The 16,868-nt window shown below is 53.5% G+C and overlaps 1 protein-coding gene across 1 annotated transcript in view; it reads right to left on the bottom strand.

The window, feature by feature from the left end:
• The window catches only part of LOC147101613 (laminin subunit gamma-3-like), a 119,148-nt gene extending 104,257 nt beyond the window's left edge, over nucleotides 1-14,891 (bottom strand). Inside the window, 1 exon segment of the mRNA XM_085965316.1 lies at nucleotides 14,389-14,891. Coding sequence (XP_085821442.1) covers nucleotides 14,389-14,758 — 370 coding nt within the window. The 5' untranslated portion in view covers nucleotides 14,759-14,891.
• Between the last annotated feature and the right edge of the window lie 1,977 nt (nucleotides 14,892-16,868).

Here is a 16,868-nt window from a genome sequence, read left to right as displayed (position 1 = left end):
CTTAGCGATTAAAAGCCTTCAGTTGAATCCTTTAACTTCTTGTCCTCGAGTTATTGATGGCACATCAATTTTAACTGCTAAAACACCAAGATGGATCGACTCCTGAAACCAGAGCGCTTGGATCTGGACCCCCATGCCACAGACGCAGCCACACAGTTCGGACACTGGTTCCAATGCTTCGAATTTTTCATCGAAACCTCAGCCACCACCATAGCAGCTGCGACCGCCACCGGAGACGTGAAACTGGGAATCCTGCGAAACCGGGTGAGTCATCGGGTCTCCCCTCTCATCCGAGATGCCACCAGCTATGAGGATGCCTGCACCATTCTGAAGGCCCACTACGTGCGGCCAATAAACAAGGTGTACGCCAGGCATCTTCTGACTACTCGCATGCAGCGGCACGGTGAGTCACTAGAGGACTTCATGCTAAGCCTAAAAGTACTGGGCAGAGACTGTAACTGTAAGGCCGTGTCTGCCACCGTGTACACGGAGGAGCTGATCCGAGACTCCTTTATTGCGGGCCTCAGTTCAAATTACATTCGGCAGAAACTGTTTGAAAAGGAGGGACTGGACTTAAAACAGGCTATGGGCATAGCGCGATCGCTGGATATGGCCCAGAGGAACTCTGAATCCTGTTCCTCAGGCCACGCGGCCCACTCCGCCTCGTGCACGCCGTGGGGGCCGCCATCTTGGAAGCCATCTTCGCCTCCCAGGTCTCAGGCCAGCCCAGCACCGTCGGAGCCCCAGCCTCCACCCAGGAGCCCCACTACTGCCGCGATGCATCGGGGCCCGAAATGCTACTTCTGCAGCCAGGACAAACACTCCAGGCATTTGTGCCCAGCGAAGGGCACCACCTGTTTTAAATGCAGGAAGAAAGGACATTTCCGTAAAGTCTGCAGAGGGAACCCCGCCTCCAACTCCGCCACCGCCGCGTGCGCGCCGTGGGGGCGGCCATCTTGGATGCCATCTTGTCCACCCTCATGGAGTCCACCATCTTGTCCCGACTACACGGACCCCCAGGACCCACTGGTGGCCTCAATCACAGTGGATCAATCCAGGCCGCATCCGTTGTCTAGATCGATGAGGGACATAGAGGTAAACGGGAACAAGGTTAAATGTTTGATTGACTGCGGGAGCACCGAAAGCTTTATTCATCCTAGCCTGGTAAAACGACTTTCACTAACGATAGTCCCTACACAGGGCAAAATCGCCATGGCTGATAAGACTCATACCTCAAAAATTACAGGTTTCTGCGTGGTTATGTTGTCGGTAAAAGGCACTGATTACAGAGATTTTAAACTGTTGATAATGCCAGATCTCCGTGTGAGCGTGATCTTGGGTCTGGACTTCCAGTGCCACCACCGAAGTATCACGCTTACCTACGGTGGGTCCCAGCCGCCCCTCACAGTGTGCGGTCTGGCTACCCTGAAGGTCAAGCCGCCCTCTCTGTTCGCCAACCTCGCACCCAACTGTCGACCCATAGCGACCAAGAGTAGGCGGTACAGCTGGGAGGACAGATGGTTCATTGCGTCTGAAGTAGAAAGACTCAAGCGGGAGGGTATCATCGAATGCAGTACCAGCCCGTGGCGCGCCCAGGTAGTAGTAGTTAAGGGTAGCGAAAAGAAGCGGATGGTGATAGATTATAGCCAGACGGTTAATCTATACACCCAGCTAGACGCCTACCCTCTGCCCCGCATAGCGGATATGGTTAACCAAATTGCGCAATACCGGGTGTTTTCCACCATCGACCTAAAATCGGCATACCACCAGCTCCCCATTAGGCTGGAGGACCGTCCATACACCGCCTTCGAGGCGAACGGATGCCTCTACCACTTCCTCATAGTCCCCTTTGGGGTAACGAATGGGGTCTCGGTCTTCCAGCGGGAGGTGGACCGCATGGTCGATGAGAACCAGTTAAGAGCCACCTATCCATACCTAGACAACGTCACCATCTGCGGCCACGACCAGCAAGACCACGACTCGAACCTCGCGAGATTTCTGAAAACCGCCCTCAGACTCAATCTCACCTACAACGAGGATAAGTGTGTCTTTAGCACCACGCGCCTCTGTATCCTGGGCTGCGTGGTGGAAAACGGGGAAATCGGTCCGGACCCCGACCGATTGCGCCCCCTACGGGAGCTACCCCTACCAAACACTCCCAAGGCCCTGAAAAGGTGCCTGGGGTTTTTCTCCTATTACGCCCAATGGGTCCCCAATTATTCCGACAAGGCCCGTCCCCTCCTGAAATCAACGTCCTTCCCGCTCACGGCCGAGGCCCACGCCGCCTTCAACAGCATTAAACACGATATTGAGAAGGCCGCGCTGCGGGCCGTGGACGAAAACATCCCTTTCCAGGTCGAAAGCGATGCGTCCGACTTCGCTTTAGCAGCCACCCTCAACCAGGATGGGCGGCCCGTAGCCTTTTTCTCAAGAACCCTCCAAGGGCCCGAGATCAGGCACTCCTCGGTAGAGAAGGAGGCCCAGGCCATAGTGGAGGCAGTGCGGCACTGGAGGCACTACCTAGCCGGCAAACGCTTCACCCTGCTTACCGACCAGCGGTCGGTAGCCTTCATGTTTAACAACAAACAGAGGGGGAAGATCAAGAACGACAAAATTCTCAGGTGGCGGATCGAACTCTCCACATTTGAGTACGACATAATATATAGGCCGGGGGCCCTCAACGAATCCCCCGACGCCCTATCACGAGGGATGTGTGCCAGCATCCAGGGGGACAGGCTACAGGGCCTCCACAATGGCCTCTGCCACTCGGGGGTCACCCGGCTATTTCACTTTATAAAATCCCGTAACCTGCCCTATTCCATCGAGGAGGTCCGGTCTATGACCAGGGACTGCCGCACCTGTGCGGAATGCAAGCCCCGTTTTTACAGGCCCGACTGAGCCCACCTGATCAAAGCTACACGGCCATTCGAGCGCCTGAGCTTAGATTTCAAGGGGCCACTCCCCTCCACCGACCGCAATGTGTACTTTCTCAACATTGTGGACGAGTACTCCCGCTTCCCATTCGCCTACCCCTGCCCAGACATGACCAGTGCCACGGTCATCAAGTGCCTCGGCAGCCTGTTTTGCACGTTCGGCATGCCGAACTACATCCACACTGACAGGGGGGCGTCGTTCATCAGCGACGAACTGCGCCAATACCTGCTGTCGAAGGGGATAGCCATGAGTCGGACCACTAGTTATAACCCCCGGGGTAATGGGCAAGTGGAGAGGGAGAACGCGACAGTGTGGAAGGCGGTCACCTTAGCACTAAGGTCTAAAGGCCTCCCTACCTCCCGCTGGCAAGAGGTCCTCCCAGACGTACTCCACTCGATAAGGTCGCTACTGTGTACTGCTACTAACGCCACTCCTCACGAGAAGATGTTTGTTTTTCCCCGCAAATCAACCTCGGGAGTGTCCCTACCTTCGTGGCTCTCCACCCCAGGGACAGTCCTATTACGGAAGCATGTGAGGGGCCACAAAACGGATCCCCTCGTGGAGGCAGTGCACCTACTCCACGCAAACCCACAGTACGCGTACGTCAAGCAAGCCGACGGGCGTGAGGACACCGTGTCCATAAAGGACCTCGCCTCGGCAGGAAGCGACGGCGACCCATCCTCACCACCCCCAGAAGAACCTCCACCATCCCCAGAGGTATCCTCACCACCCCCAGAAGTACCTGCAACACCCCCAGCACATGGGTATGCCCAGGAGGGCTCCACGGACTCCCGGTCGGAACCCGAGGTACTGTTGCGACGTTCAGGAAGGACTCTCACACCCCCGGACAGACTAAATCTGTAGAAGGGGTGAATGTGATGAAATATATGTCTTCATCAGCCCCTGTGTTTTACCTGCATTGTATTGTGTGTACCGCCCCCTTTTCCCCTATTGTGTGTATTGGCTCCGCCCCTGTCTTTTGTCATATAAAGGTCTCAAGAGCTGTATGAGTCATTCTGCCAGACGAATCCGATGTGGAATGACGTGCAATGTTCTTAGCGATTAAAAGCCTTCAGTTGAATCCTTTAACTTCTTGTCCTCGAGTTATTGATGGCACATCATTCTGGACTCCCCCCCACCAGAGGAAACAGTTTCTCTCGATCTACCCGATCAACTCCTTTAATCATCTTAACGGTGTCAGCTGTGGCTCAGTGGGCGGCACCCTCGTCTCTGAGTCAGAAAGTCGTGGGTTCAAGTCCCACTCCAGAGACTGAAGCACAATAAATCTAGGCTGACACTCCCAGTGCAGTGCTGAGGGAGTGTTGCACTGTCAGAGGTGCCGTCTTTTGGATGAGACGTTAAACTGAGGTCCCGTCTGCCTTCTCAGGTGGACGTAAAAGATCCTGCGGCACTACATCGAAGAAGAGCAGGGGAGTTCTCCCCGGTGTCCTGGTCAATATTTATCCCTCAATCAACATCACTAAAACAGATTATCTGGCCATTATCATTGCTGGTTGTGGGATCTTGCTGTGCGCAAATTAGCTGCTACGTTTCCTACATTACAACAGTGACTACACTTCAAAAAGTGTTTCATTGGTTGTGAAGCACTTTGGGACGTCCTGAGGTGGTGAAAGGCGCTGGAGAAATACAAGTCTTTCTTTCTTTAACATCTCAATTAGATCACCCCTTAATCTACTTTACTCGAGGGAATACAAGCAACCTGCCCTCAGAATGTAACCTTTTTAGCCCGGGTATTATTTTGGTGAATCTGCGCTGCACCTTCTCCACCCCATCAAAGCAGCCTGCCCGGGCTCCCACTCCCTACTCCAACCCGCTCCCTACCACATCCCCCACCCGCGCCTCACCCCCATCCCCTCGACCCCCCCCACTCGCTACCCCCCCACTCCCCAGCACATCCCCCAATCCACACCCCACCCCCCCACCCCACTCCGCTACCCACCCCCCCCCGAGAAATTCGGCAGGGCGTTGCTGAGGTGCTACCCGATAGCGCCGCTTCCCCGCCGGTAGCACCCCGGGCTGTCGCACCTCTGGCAATGATGTGGGTGGCGACCCCTTAGCACCCCGTGAAAGAAATTCGGCTGCGCCCCGCAAGGCTGCCGCAGGCAGTGTCAGTGTCAGCCTCGGCCTCGCGGGTGGCGTTCCGGGCCGACCTCCGCTCACAGGACGCTAGTTAAGGGGAGGTGCGGCCGCGACCCGTGCCGCCATTTTCTGTTTTTGGTCGACCTCCAGGTCGGCACAGCGTGGTGGGCCGTGGCGTGGTCCTGGCCGCCATCGCGCAGCCCATGGCACCGCGCTGCCCTGGTGGCCTAGTGTGGGCCATCGAAGGCCCCGCAGAGTGCGCAGCTAAATGTCCGGCCTTAACTCCGGTGCCGCCCCCAAACGGGGCCTAACCGAATTACGCGCCCACTGACTTTACAGTAACATCGCTCCCATTTAATTTAGATTAAATTACTTTTAAACTCACTACTCAACATCCCACTGACATTCCATCTCCTGGCAAGCCACCCCCGGACACCCACCTCCCTCCCCCCCGAAACTCAGAGAGGCGGAAAGGTTTAGGGAGGGAATTCCAGGGCTTGGGGTCCAGGCAGCTGAAGGCACGGCCGCCAATGGTGGAGTGAAGGACATCATAGAAACATAGAAGATAGGAGCAGGAGTAGGCCATTCGGCCCCTCGAGCCTGCTCCGCCATTCAATGAGATCATGGCTGATCATCCAAACTCAGTACCCGGTCCCTGCCCTCTCCCCATATCCCTTGATCCCTTTAGCCTTAAGAAATATATCCAACTCCTTCTTGAATATATTTAATGAATTGGCCTCCACTGCCTTCTGTGGTAGAGAATTCCACAGGTTCACCACTCTCTGGGTGAAGAAATTCCTCCTCATCTCTGTCCTAAATGGCTTACCCCTTATCCTTAGATGGTGACCCCTGGTTCTGGACTCCCCCGTCATCGGGAACATCCTTCCTGCATCTAGTCTGTCTAGTCCTGTTAGAATTTTATAAGTTTCAATGAGATCCCCTCTCATTCTTCTAAACTCCAGCGAGTATAAGCCCAATTGACCCAATCTCTCCAAATCGGGGGATGCGCAAGAGGCCAGAATTGGAGGAGCGCAGATATCTCGGAGGGTTGTGGGGCTGAAGGAGGTTACAGAGAGAGGGAGGGGGCTGAGGTTTTAAGCTCGAGGCTCCTTGACTCATTCATTACTTGCATTTTTTTTTAAACACACCAGAACCAAACATCCAAGTCTTCTGCACTTTTATGATGTAATTAGACATGTAGAGGAAAATATGAGACAATGGTTAAACCATGGCTGTCTTTTACTAAACTAATAATCAGTAACAGCCCCCCTGGGTAATCTGGTGCTGGTTGACTTGTGTGATTGGAATGTTCTTATTTGCAAATTTAAATTGTCACAACAGAGATGGGCGTGGGAGAGGTGGAATACTTGGGGTCTAGTTATGGTCTCATTAAAGTTAAGCCCGATTAAAAAGTCCACATGATTGTTAAGTGTGGGGAACATCCCGGATCTGGGAAGCTGCCTGAGTGTTTTGTCTTTCATCTCCCGCGATAGGAAGTCCAATCTAAACTTCCTCTGGATTGGGAACAGCTGCGGAGACTCGGGGCCTGTCTGGTCTGGGAACAGCCTGACCCGAATCCCCCAGTCCAGAGAGAGAGAGAGAGAGAGGCAGACAGACAGACACAGTTGCTATTTTCTGTCTGGAACATCAGCTTCCACCACAGCACAGGAACAGCTGACTTTGAACAGGAGAAATCAAAAGATGGTGTTTGTGTAATGATGAAATTCTTCCCTTTTCATAAAACTTTACAAAAAAAATCCGGCATTTATACAGCACCTTTTACGACCTTTAAGGGGGCATAGATAGTGTAAAGTCCGCGCCTCAATAGTACACGGACTTCGGGAGAACAGTTAACAGGTACTTTACTGAACAGGAGGGCAACGTCAGACTGAAATACAGAAGCCTGCTAGGGCCTTTTATACAGGGGTGGTCACTGCCGGTAATGCAGTCTAAAACCAGTTCTTCCCTTAAAGGTACATACACAACAGATAGGGTAGATAGAAAGGAACTTTTCCCCTTAGTAGAGGGGTCAATAGCCAGGGGGCATAGTTTCAAGGTAAGGGGCAGGAGGTTTAGAGGGGATTTGAGGGAAAACTTTTTCACCCAGAGGGTGGTTGGAATCTGGAACTCACTGCCAGAAAGGGTGGTAGAGGCAGGAACCCTCACAACATTCAAGAAGCATTTAGACGAGCACCTGAAACGCCATAGCATACAAGGCTACGGACCAAGTGCTGGAAAATGGGATTAGAATAGACAGGGCTTGATGGCCGGCGCGGACACGATGGGCCGAAGGGCCTCTTTCTGTGCTGTATAACTCTATGACGCTATGACCTCAGGACGTCCCAAAGCGCTTTACAGCCAATGAAGTACTTTTTGAAGTGTAATCACTGTTGTAATGTAGGAAACGCGGCAGCCAATTTGCGCACAGCAAGATCCCACAAACAGCAATGTGATAATGACCAGATAATCTGTTTTAGTGATGCTGGTTGAGGGATAAATATTGGCCGAGAACACCAGGGAGAACTCCCCTGCTCTTCTTCGAAATAGTGGCCGTGGGATCGTTCACGTCCATCTGAGAGAGCAGACGTTTTAACTTGCATTTATACAGTGGAAATGGAATGGCGGCGCGCACAGACGCAGCGGCTTTGCTTCTCCCAGGACGGTGCTATTTATGTTTAATGTTAATGTTATTTGTACTGGACTCATTGGAGCTTGCAAGATCACATTTTGTTGTTCATGTACTTGTGCATTGTACAATGACAATAAAGTTGAATTATTATTATTATTAACATAGTAAGATGTCCCAGGAGCGATTATCAGACAACATTTGAGCGATGGAAATTGGGTGGGTTTCTTACTTGCCCAGCCTAACTTTAACCTGCTCTCTTGAGTGGGGCATAAGTGTTGCAGCCTTCGCCACCCGCCCACAGCAGCCCCCCCCCAACCCCCGCCTCACCCCGCAGGCTGAAGCAAGTTGGGGGAAGATCAGGACGTGGACAGGAGATCCTCAGGGGGTCAGGAGGAGGGGCAGGTGCGCCCCACAAGGAGAGTTTAGAGCCCCCCCTCCCCTATGCCCCGGAGCCCCTCCTAATCCCGCGATTGTGCGGGAAGCTAACCGACTCCCGCTGTGTAGCGAAGCACGCTGGTCCTGCTTAATCGCTCGACTGTAGATCACCGATCCATCGCAATCATTTATATTATTTTTGCAGCAACGAGTCAGACATCTGGAGTGATGTATGCCGTTAATTTATTAGCCTAGGCATCACAAAGTAATGTTGATTTAAACAATCACCATTTGTTGGTCGTGCAGGGCTTGGGTCTCAAGCCTCAATGAATCCAGGAAGGGTATAACTGTCTGGTTTCCTTGTTTACTTCAAGCTTTTGTGTGGCGTGAGTGCACAGAGGCTGTTCCAAGGCGGGAGTCGGATTCCTCGCTGCCTTTAAAAGGGGAACGCCAAGCATGGTTTAAAGGGATGGTGCCTCTCGATGCGACAGGAGTGGCTGCACTTCAGGAGTAAGCCAGTGGGTGTGAAGTGCTTTGAGACATCGGCTCATCCAAACCTCTGCTGCCCCGTGTCCTAACTCGCACCAAGTCCTGTTCACCCCTCACCCCCCGTGCTCGCTGACCGACACTGGCTCCCGGTCCAGTAACACCTCGATTTTAAAATTCTCATCCTTGTTTTCAAATCCCTCCATGGCCTCTGCCCCTTCCCTATCTCTGTAATCTCCACCAGCCCCACAACCCTCCGAGATCTCTAATTATGGCCTCTTGCACATCCCCGATTTCCTTCACTCCACCATTGGCGGCCGTGCCTTCAGCTGCCTAGGCCCCGAGCTCTGGAAATCCCTCTCTCTCCTCCTTTAAGACGCTCCTTAAAACTTACCTCTCACCTGTCCTAATATCTCCCTATGTGGCTCGGCGTCATATTTTGTTTGCCAACGCTCCTGTGAAGCCCCTTGGGACGTTTTACTACGTTAAAGGTGCTATATAAATGCAAGTTGTTATTGGGTGGTGGGGGGGGATTTTAACGGCCCGGTTTCTGCCCCCCATAATCTTCCACAGGCACGATGGGCCAAATGTCCTCGTCCTCTGTTGTATCGTCCTATGATCATCAGGTCAATGGTCCACTGATCTTTCAGTAATCTAGCTTACCTTTCCAGACGCTGGTGATGGAGGACAGTACAGGGTCATGCGGTGCTGGGCACACCTCAACTTGGGCAACTCCTGCGTTGTTTACGTTTAGTTCTGACCTCAGGACATCGACACTGCCCCGCTGCGCCCCGTGAGCCGACTTCTCAATTTTACATTGTTATAAACTCAACAGAACTATAGGGCGAGGGGCGGGTCAACGAGAAGTAGAGCATTAGAAAGTGGACAGGAGAGGGCAATAGGGCCTAGAAATTCAGTGGGCTTTGCGCCCAGTTACCGCCCAAATAGGGTTTCTGCGCCAGTGTAAGAGGGTGCACTGATATTCAGCGCTGCGGTAATGGCGGCGGTAACCGGTAGCGCTGCACCGACACCGATGACGTCATCGGTGTGCGCAGTGCCCCGGTTCCGCCCCGCTTCCGGCCCAAACCCCATATTTAGTTGCGGCCGCCTCTTCTGCAGCGGCCGCAAACAGCGCTGGAAAAACAGGGCCGTACTGCTGCGCTACTGGGGCGCTTTAAGGTGGAGGTGCGGCCGGCCGCTTTTTCGGCGGCCGCCTGCCCGCACCTCCTTCCCCGGCCTCCTCCACCCCCCCCCCCCCCCCGCGGCATTGCCGGCTGCTTTCCGCGAGCCCGGCACTTCTCCGAGGTGCCGGGCTCATTTCCCGGCACAATCCAGCGGCAATCTCACTGTTGCAGGCACCTCCCCCTTAAGAGGAGGAGGCCTGCAGTACCGCAGCCTGCCGCTCCGCAGCGGGTGGCACTGCGGCACCTAGCGTGCCGATATTCAGTTTCAGCGCCCCAAGCGGGGGCGCCGAAACCCTTGAATAGCGGCCGCCTTCGAGTTGGGGCGCTGAAACTGAATTTCCGGCGGGCGCAAGTGGCTCCGCGCGCAGCGCTAACTTTTGGGCGTTAGCCTGCTGGCGGGCCTTAACTGAATTTCTAGGCCTAGGTGTCTTCCCAATAATCTTTGCTTTGCGCTCTCTTTTCAAGACTCATCTGAATTAAAGAAAGATATTGCACCTTTCACCACTTCAGGACGTCCCAAAACGCTTCACAGCCAATGAAGTTACTTTTTGAAGTGTAGTCACTGTTGTAACATTGGAAACACGGCAGCCAATTTGCACACAGCAAGATCCCACAGACAGCAATGAGATAAGTTACCAGATAATCGAGGGTTTTTTTAGCTGTTATTTGAGGGATAAATATTGACCAGGACACTAGGGATAACTCCTCAGCTCCTCTTCGAAATCATGCCATGGGAACATTTATGTTCAGATGAGAAAGCAGACGGGGCCTGGGGTTTAATGTCTCATCCGAAAGACAGCCACTCTGACAGTGCAGCGCTCCCTCAGCGCTGCCCTCCGACAGTGCGGCGCTCCCTCAATACTGCCCCTCAGACAGTGCCACGCTCCTTCAGTACTGCCCCTCCGACATTCCCTCAGTACTGTCCCTCCAACAGTGTGGCACTCCCTCAGTACCTCCCCTTCGACACTCCCTCAGTACCGCCCCTCAGACAGTGCGGCACTCCCTCAGCACTTCACTGGGAGTGTCAGCCTGTGTTTTGTGCTCAAGTCTCTGGAGTGGGGCTTGAATCCACGATCTTCTGACTCAGAGGCGAGGGTGCTGCCCACTGAGCCACGGATGTTTTTCTGCTAAGTTACAAAATAAATCCACTCAGTCGAGCAAAGCTGAGGTGGAGCAAGGCAGGGGCTCCAAGCCTAATTTCTGTCTGTAATGATCACAGCACCAAAATAAACCACATTCAGACTCTAAAGATGTCCTGTGTCGTCCCACATCGAAAGACTAAACAACGCAATTCCTCAGAGGAGCAAACCCTTGAGTGTTTCCTTGACTGGGCTTCACGCCCAGTGATTATTTACACAGCCAGGATTTAATAGGGGAGGGGGTAAAAAAATGACCAAATAAAATGCAGCGTCTTTGTCCTAACGAGACAGGTCTATAAATTATAAGACGGTCACTCTCAGTTCAGGGGCTGAGCATGCCAATTCCAAGGTGGATTTGCACGGGAGCCCATCAGTCACAGTGGCGGTGACTTCATTCCCAACAGAGCCTCGGCATCGTGAAGTGCAGCAGCTCAGCCCTCCAACACAGAGAATATTCGCCGCTGATCAAACAGTTTACATTCATCTGGAGCTGGTCAGGTAGAGAGAGTAGTCATCTCCCAGTGGCTAATGACAGGGACACCGAGCAGGAGGGAGAATGTGAAGTGAGAGGTCCAAGGCATGGTGGGAAAGAAGGGTCATTCAATTTCTCCAGCACCTTTCACAACCTCAGGACGTCCCAAAACGCTTTACAGCCAATAAAAATCTTAGGGCCCTTCGTGTGTCAGCCGTGGCTCAGTGGGCAGTACTCCCGCCTCCGAATCAAGAGGTTGTGGGTTCAAGTCCCCACTCCAGAGACTCGAGCACAAAATCTAAGCTGACACTCCCAGTGCAGTACTGAAGGAGTGCTGCACTGTCGGAGGTGCTGTCTTTTGATGAGACATTAAACCGAGGTCCCGTCTGTCCTCTCGGGTGGATGTAAAAGATCCCGTGACACTGTTTCTAAGAAGAGCAGGGGAGTTATCCCCAGTGTCCTAGGGAATTCCTTACAAAGTTGGCGGAGTACAGCTAGACTGCATATACCGACTCAACCCGAGACAAAACAAGGCAAGTCGCTATATGAACGCAAGTCCTGTCTTCCTCTGAGGAGAGATTGGGTCGATTGGGCTTGTACTCGCTGGAGTTTAGAAGAATGAGAGGGGATCTCATTGAAATTTATAAAATTCTAACAGGACTGGACAGACTAGATGCAGGAAGGATGTTCCCGATGGCCGGGGAGTCCAGAACCAGGGGTCACAGTCTAAGGATAAGGGGTAAGCCATTTAGGACTGAGATGAGGAGGAATTTCTTCACCCAGAGAGTGGTGAACCTGTGGAATTCTCTACCACAGAGGGCGGTTGAGGCCAATTCATTAAATATATTCAAGAAGGAGTTGGATATATTTCTTAAGGCTCAAGGGATCAAGGGATATGGGGAGAAAGCAGGGACAGGATACTGAATTTGGATGATCAGCCATGATCGCATTGAATGGCGGAGCAGGCTCGAGGGGCCGAATGGCCTACTCCTGCTCCTATCTTCTATGTTCACTAGTAATTTTGAATACTGGTTCATGAGGTGTCTCAAAAATGGGGTTTGGAAATGTGAAAAAGTCTGGAATGGGAAGAGCTTCCAAACCCAGTGACGGACCCATCATCCAGATGGGAAGTACTGCATTCCAACCTCCCCAACCAATCGGTGCCATGTGCCAGTGTCCTGTTGGCATTGCCCAGGGAGCTGGGAATAAAAACCGACAACCGCTAGGGGGAACCCGATTAGCTGCCAGTACCGGGGCTTTAAACCACGTGGCCGCGGGAACCCCGCCCCTTAATTTACATACCCGGAGGTTAATTGGTTCAGGGACAATGAGACCCAGATTTTAATTTGCATACTCCACTCCGATAGGTCAGGTTAGATTTTAAACCCCTTCTCGTTGTGCGAAGAGTCCGGGTGTTCCGCGCGGGTCCTAGCGCCTGCTTGATTCACAATCTTTTAGTTTAAAAGTTGATTAACTTCTGCAGTCGGAGTTTGGGGAAATGGCACAAACTGGACTCTTGAGCTAAGAACTTTAAACAGGGCAATAAAAACAACTCGTCCAACTAAATAAGAATTTCCAAAGTGTTTTTCTGTTATTATTGCCCTTTATTCCATTTCATCTTAACTTTTAAAGAAATTTTAACTAGAACGGGACCCCGTTTCAAGCCTCACTTGGAAACAATTGCAGTGACTTGAGAAACGAAAATAACATCTGTGGTCCTGTCCCGCAGTCTCCCGCTGACCAAACTCCTGCTTTACATTTAACACTAACCAACCCAGCAGAAAACTAAATCCACAAACTACTTTCCAAAGAGTTTATGACCTTATCACAGAAAACAGACACAGGTGCAGCTGTTCCACACGTTGCACCCGCTCAAAGCGTGTGAAAGGAAATTTCATCCACAGATTAACCCGAATATACATAAAGTGTTGAGGCGAACAGTATCGATGCATTTTAAGGGGAGGCTGGACAAGCACATGGGGGAGAACGAAGGGAAGAGAGGGAAGAGGAGGAAAGGCGGGAGGAGGCTCGTGTGGGGCATAAACACCGGCATGGTTGGGCCGAATGGCCTGTTCCTGAGCTGTATAATCTGTGTAAGTGAACCCATTCCTCCTGCTTTTGATAGTCAATAAAATGCAGGAACAGGTTTAAAATTCACCCACTGATTGCAGCAAGTCGCTCAATGATTGTAACAAGTTTAACAAATGACCCAGTGATTGTAGCAAGTCTATGATTTAAATCAGTGATGGGCTTAGTCCCTGTGCTAGAATAGACTGAGACTTAGTGAATGAGGTTGAGTCTCGGGGCTGGAGTGGGTGACACGGGGTGTGGGGGCTGGAGTGGGTGACACGGGGTCTCAGGGCTGGAGTGGGTGACCCGGAGTGTGGGTGCTGGAGTGGGTGACCCGGAGTGTGGGTGCTGGAGTGGGTGACCCGGAGTCCGGTGTGGGTGCTGGAGTGGGTGACCCGGGGTCTCGGGGCTGGAGTGGGTGACCCGGAGTGTGGGTGCTGGAGTGGGTGACCCGGAGTGTGGGTGCTGGAGTGGGTGACCCGGAGTGTGGGTGCTGGAGTGGGTGACCCGGGGTCTCGGGGCTGGAGTGGGTGACACGGGGTGTGGGGGCTGGAGTGGGTGACCCGGGGTCTCGGGGCTGGAGTGGGTGACCCGGAGTGTGGGTGCTGGAGTGGGTGACCCGGGGTCTCGGGGCTGGAGAGGGTGACATGGAGTGTGAGTGCTGGACTAGGTGACCTGGATTATGGGTGCTAGAATGGGTGACACAGAGTCTGAGGCTGGAGTGGGTGACGCGGAGTGTGGGTGCTACAATGGGTGACCTGGGGTCTCGGGGCTGGAGTGGGTGACACAGAGTGTGGGTGACACGGAGTGTGGGTGCTACAATGGGTGACCCGGGGTCTCGGGGCTGGAGTGGGTGACACAGAGTGTGGGTGACACGGAGTGTGGGTGCTACAATGGGTGACCCGGGGTCTCGGGGCTGGAGTGGGTGACACAGAGTGTGGGTGACGCGGAGTGTGGGTGCTACAATGGGTGACCCGGGGTCTCGGGGCTGTCACTCACCCAGGTGCAGGGTCAGGTTGACGGAGTTGGGGTACTGCACCCCGTGCACCATGGACGGGCTCTGCCACCAGCTGGGTTCCTCCTCGCTGTGGAAGTCGTTCAGCTCGCTGGCCCCGTGGCTCCGCCGGGCATCGCACACATGGCAGGACTGGGTGACCCCGGTCACGCCGGTCTGCAGGCAGTACTCCTCGGGGGCGGGCGAGCCGCACACGGCGCTGGCCAGCACCGTCCGGTTGAAGGCAGTGTTGCAAAATTCCGGCAGGCACCGCTGCGCCGCTCCCGAGTCCCGTCCGTAACACGAATCCATCCCGGCCAGGGCGCAGCAGAGGTGCAGAGAGAGCGCAAACACAAACGGCAGCAGCTGCGCCATAACTGCGCCGCAAGTCCTCTCCGCCGGCGGATCTTCTGGTCCGACTTCTCTCTCTCGCTCAGAAAAACACTGGTGACACTCAATCCCAAAGCAGCTTCATCCCATCACTACAGCAAAGTGAGGTTGTTTTTAAGTTACGCCTGCAACATATTCCTGGTCCGCTGCCCTCTGGTGGGGGGAATCCCCGAGTACAGGTTGCAAGAATGAGCTTGCATTTCTCTAGCGCCTCTCACCACCTCAGGACCGTCCCCCACCCTCACCCTCACCCTCACCCCCGCAGCGCCTCACAACCAATGAAGTACTTTTCTGTTTGTTTTTGGACGTGCGGGTCACTATTGTCATGCGGGCAACGCGGCGGCCTCGGTCTGCGCACAGCAAGCTCCCGCAAACAGCAGTGCCACGGTCAGTGGGTTGTGGGCCCCGCAATTTTGCGCTGGGTCACGACGGCGAACTGTCGGCGCTCGCCGCCACCGCCCCTTTGAAAACTGGCCGCAAGCTTCCCGGTGTAGCGCGGCGGCCCGTCCTAACCCGGAAATCCTGAAGTCGCGGTCAGTCGTTCCTTGCTCCAACACTGGCTGCGCTGTGGAAGCGCCCCCCAGCCCCCGCCCCCCAGTCCCCCCGCCCCCAGCCCCCACACCCGCCCCCGTCATAGCCAGCAGCCAGTGAAACTGATGAAAAATTGGGCTTTTCCGCATTAATATCGCTGTTAAATACCCCATTAAGTGTTAAGCCTTGTTGGATTAGGTGTAACTGGGGTTTTCTTCTTCTTCTTAGGCAGTCCCTCGGAACCGAGGATGACTTGCTTCCACATTAAAAATGAGTTCCCAGGTGACTGATGAGTCCAATGCGGGACCTACAGTCTCTGTCACAGGTGGGGCAGACGGTGGTTGAAGGGGCGGGTGGGTGGGGTGCTTGGGTTGACGTGCGCTCCTTGCGCTGCCTGCACTTAGCTTCCGCTTGCTCCCGGCGAAGAGACTCGAGGTGTTCGGCGCCTTCCCGGATGCTTCTCCTCCACTTTGTGCGGTCCTGGGCCAGGGATTCCCAGGTGTCGGTGGGGATGTTACACTTTTTCAAGGAGGCTTTGAGGGTGTCCTTGGAGCATTTCCTCTGCCCACCTGGGGCTCTCTTGCCGTGCCGGAGCTCCGAGTAGAGCTCTTGTTTTGGGAGCTTTGTATCGGGCATGCGGACAATGTGACCCGTCCATCGGAGCTGATCGAGCGTGGTCAAAGTTTCGATGCTGGGGATGTTGGCCTGAGCGAGAACACTGACGTTGGTGCGCCTATCCTGCCAGGATTTGCAGGATCTTGCGGAGGCAGCGTTGCTGATACCTCTCCAGTGCTTTGAGGTGCCTGCTGTACATGGTCCATGTCTCTGAAGCATACAGAAGGGCGGGTATCACTACTGTTCTGTAGACCATGAGCTTAGTGCCGGGTTTGAGGTCCTGGTCTTCAAACACTCTCTTCCTCAGGCGACCGAAGGCTGCACTGGCACACTGAAGGCGGTGTTGGACTTCGTCGTCGACATCTGCCCTTGTTGACGGTAGGCTCCCGAGGTATGGAAAGTGGTCCACGTTGTCCAAGGCCTTGTCGTGGATTTTGATAATCGGGGGGCAGCACTGTGTGGCGGGGGCAGGTTGGTAGAGGACCTTTGTCTTACGGATGTTTAGTGTAAGGCCCATGCTCTTGTACGCTTCGGTCAAGGTGTTGATGATGGTTTGGAGTTCAGCCTCCGAGTGAGTGCAGACGCAAGCGTCTTCTGCGTACTGTAATTCGACAACAGAGGATGGAACGACCTTAGATCTAGACTGGAGGCGACGGAGGTTGAACAGTTTCCCGTTTGTTCTGTAAATTAGCTCCACCCCAGTGGGGAGCTTATTGAGGGTGAGATGGAGCATTGCCTGCTAAACAATCGTTCTGGCCCTAAAAAAACTAATTTTAACTTTGTGGAGTGTCAAGTTACTCCATTATAATTAAAATTACAATTTTTAAAAAATTATATTTTTTTAAAGTTTGTTGCTCTTTATTTCAAGTTTGCCTTTTGCCCGTGTGAGAGCCCCAATCTCTGTTTTGCGTTGTGTAACATTTAAAAAAATGTCAGAATCAAAGCAACT

The sequence above is a fragment of the Somniosus microcephalus genome, chromosome 23 (assembly GCF_052327205.1).
Source record: "Somniosus microcephalus isolate GS21.2 chromosome 23, FLI_Smic_1.0, whole genome shotgun sequence".
NCBI lineage: Eukaryota > Metazoa > Chordata > Chondrichthyes > Squaliformes > Somniosidae > Somniosus > Somniosus microcephalus.
The sequence above is the reverse complement of the archived record's forward strand: the minus strand, read 5'-3'. Positions and strand labels throughout refer to the sequence as shown.